We start from the raw sequence: 2,914 nt of genomic DNA, 5'->3' as shown, positions 1-2,914 counted from the left end.
AAAACATTAGTGGCTGTAAAGAAAATACATGAACACTTGCAAATTTCAAGAATGCATTAAAAATACCTGTAATTCATTCAGTACTACTTAAATTCTCTCAAAAAAACAACAGACCAATAAAGTTCCAGTATATTGAATTACCAGTTTTTCTCCCATCTAATGAATTAAACATGGCATAAAACAGAAGACAAGAAAGAAAAAAACAAGTTTCCTCCAAAAATGCATTACAAATATCTTCATTTCTTTTCCTAGTATTTAAATTCATATAAATTAGGAACATGTAGTATATGGAATTATCATTCTAAAATTCCCCCACTTGTAAAGGGGGGGGGACAAGATAAAAGACATATTGCAAGAATAAAATAAAGGTTTCACGTACCCTCTCAGTCAGCTCTTCCACAGTCATCAGTGCATTGTGGTCCCTGTCCTCAAAACCCCCACCAATATCAGTCACAAAATTGATGATGGCTTCAGGAGAATATCCCTGCACACGGAGCCGCTCAATGTGTAGGTCCCCTTGCCTCTTGGAGAGCTTTGTGCCATCTCTGTTCTTGATCAGGGGAAGGTGTCCATACTGTGGGGGCTCCCAGCCAAATGCTCTACAATGGATGTAGTATTATTTGTAATCAACAGTGTGAGATGAAAGATATTTTTTCTAATATAATATTACTGGTTATTTCTTTTTGGTTCTAAAGTGAATCATTACTGTAAATCAAAGGAAGGTTACTATATCACTACACAAATAAATAATAGTAAACTAAAGAACATAGCATAGGAAGAAATGGTAGAAGGGTAAGAGAAGGCAGAGGAGGAGGAAATTAAAAAAAGGAAAGAAAAACTGTAATCATCATTCATACTTATATAGAAGCAGATGTTTTGGAGTTGATATCTGCCACTCCACACCCCGCAGCACATGAGTAACCTCCATTAAATGATCATCTACAACATTAGCAAAGTGGTACGTGGGGTATCCATCTGACTTGAGTAATACAGGGTCCCCTTCCTGCTGAGCCACATTATACAAAATTGGTCCATACACCAAGTCGTGGAATGGCTCCGTTATGTCCTCCAACTGTTATGTGAAGAAATGCATTAATTGAAACTCCGCTTGTTTCTTGCTCTTATATAAAAATCAAAGTGTAGGTCATGGTTTTCATAAACACTAACTGAGTTAGTTACTGGATGGTGTTTCAACATTTCTACAAAATTTGAATAGAAAATAAAAGGGTGTAAACATTCTATTATTGCACAGAAATTAAGATCATGTAAAGTAAATGATCTCAATCACTCATGAGATAAAAACTGAAGTTTCAAAATACAGAACACTATATTACCTTAAATCTTATGCAATGTGGCCTTCCTTGCTTCTCAAATTCTTCAATCTTAGCAACAGAAAGAGATCTACACTTGTTGTCATACTTGGGTGTTTCGCGTCGCCTGAGGGCATCTTTCCGAAGTAAGTCCAGTCTTGTATCAGAACAGAAACACTTATATGCAGACCCATTCTCAAGAAGGGTTTGTATGTGTTTCTGGTACAAGTCTATGCGTTCTGACTGCACATATGGTCCTCGTGGACCAGATAACAATGGAGATTCATCAGGAGAGATTTTGGACCAATTCAAAATATCTTCGAGCTTCCTTGCAGCTTGAGGAACCAGGCGGGCTTGGTCTGTGTCTTCAATCCTCAATATGAATTTTCCATTATTAGATTTCGCAAAAAGGAAGTTATAGAGAGCTGTTCGCAAGCCACCCAAGTGGAGATGTCCTGGAAAAAAAACAAAATTAGTTTGTATAATAGAAAAACATAATTTAATTATTCTTACAAGTTGAAAGCCTGTTTGACAATCATCAATTCAACCTAGAAATTTAATTAAAAATACTAGATGCATTGCTCACCCGTTGGACTTGGAGCAAACCGTACTCGAACTTCTGAATGGACTTTTTTTGATGATGAGAACGTCCTCAGCTGGGTGCTGACAGCTTGCCATCTGGAGTGTGTGATCTTGCCAGCATGACGAATGTGAGATAACCAGGTCATGCTAGACCTGGCAGATACACGAATGAAAAGTGTAAAGATTTTAATTAATTCATCTAAATACATTCACTTTTAAACTACTGTAAAGATAATACAACTATGTACACAATATTTCTCAACCTACTGCCGTAACAAAAATCTCGTTAATATGTAATAATTAAGTTTAAAAATAAGGCAACAGAAAGGGCAGTGAATAATGTGTTGTTACACAAGATATATCTAAATGTCCCCATAAATTCAATATCCAGAAATCACACTCCGGTAAGGGTCTTAGTACAGCAAAGCATCAGTTGAGCAATATCTGTTTAAAACGATATTTTAGAGATATATTTCATTTACCGAAACTCATCAGCCCTTGAACTCGGCTGACGGTTTGTTTACAGCCAGAGTTCTTGTAACTGAATCCGGATGCGTGGATAAGACTATACAAACGCGAAGAGCCACAAAAGCTGTGAATCATTCAAATTTATTTAGATTAATGATTGTTTTCATCCACGAATAGTAGCAAATGGTTCAGTACTTTCTCTTTTTGTCAATGGAGTCTCCTTTCGAGCTCGACGTTAATGTTTAATGGCTTCAAAGACTGATGCAACAAGGAAGGTCAAAGTCAATGAGTTAATGATTTCTTGTTTGCCATTTAAGATTGTAATGGTTATTATTCACATCTATTAAATACTAATAAAAGCAAAATATCAAGTACCTCTTGAATGTTACCAAATGTATTTTCTCATTCAACTTTCACGTGCATGATATTTTTCTTAAACCATATAATCATTTATTCTGTTTATCCATTATTTTTCAATATTACATGATCATTAAGTATATCGAAAATATTACTTCTACATTTTTATCACAATCTCACCAGGATGATATATCGCT

At 35.6% G+C, this 2,914-nt stretch overlaps 1 protein-coding gene across 1 annotated transcript in view; it reads right to left on the bottom strand.

Moving 5' to 3' along the window:
• LOC119587859 (probable glutamate--tRNA ligase, mitochondrial) overlaps positions 1–2,475 on the bottom strand; it is a 10,856-nt gene extending 8,381 nt beyond the window's left edge. Inside the window, exons 1-5 of the mRNA XM_037936561.1 lie at positions 2,375–2,475; positions 1,897–2,045; positions 1,335–1,765; positions 858–1,072; positions 380–599 (exon numbers count right to left, since the gene is read on the bottom strand). Of these exons, the coding sequence (XP_037792489.1) occupies positions 380–599; positions 858–1,072; positions 1,335–1,765; positions 1,897–2,038 (1,008 nt within the window). The 5' untranslated portion in view covers positions 2,039–2,045; positions 2,375–2,475. The remainder of the gene's footprint in view (positions 1–379; positions 600–857; positions 1,073–1,334; positions 1,766–1,896; positions 2,046–2,374) is intronic.
• Positions 2,476–2,914: the final 439 nt, after the last annotated feature.

This window comes from Penaeus monodon, chromosome 23, assembly GCF_015228065.2.
Source record: "Penaeus monodon isolate SGIC_2016 chromosome 23, NSTDA_Pmon_1, whole genome shotgun sequence".
In the NCBI taxonomy this organism is placed as follows: domain Eukaryota; kingdom Metazoa; phylum Arthropoda; class Malacostraca; order Decapoda; family Penaeidae; genus Penaeus; species Penaeus monodon.
Note: the sequence above shows the minus strand (reverse complement) of the source record. Positions and strands in the feature narration are given on the sequence as shown.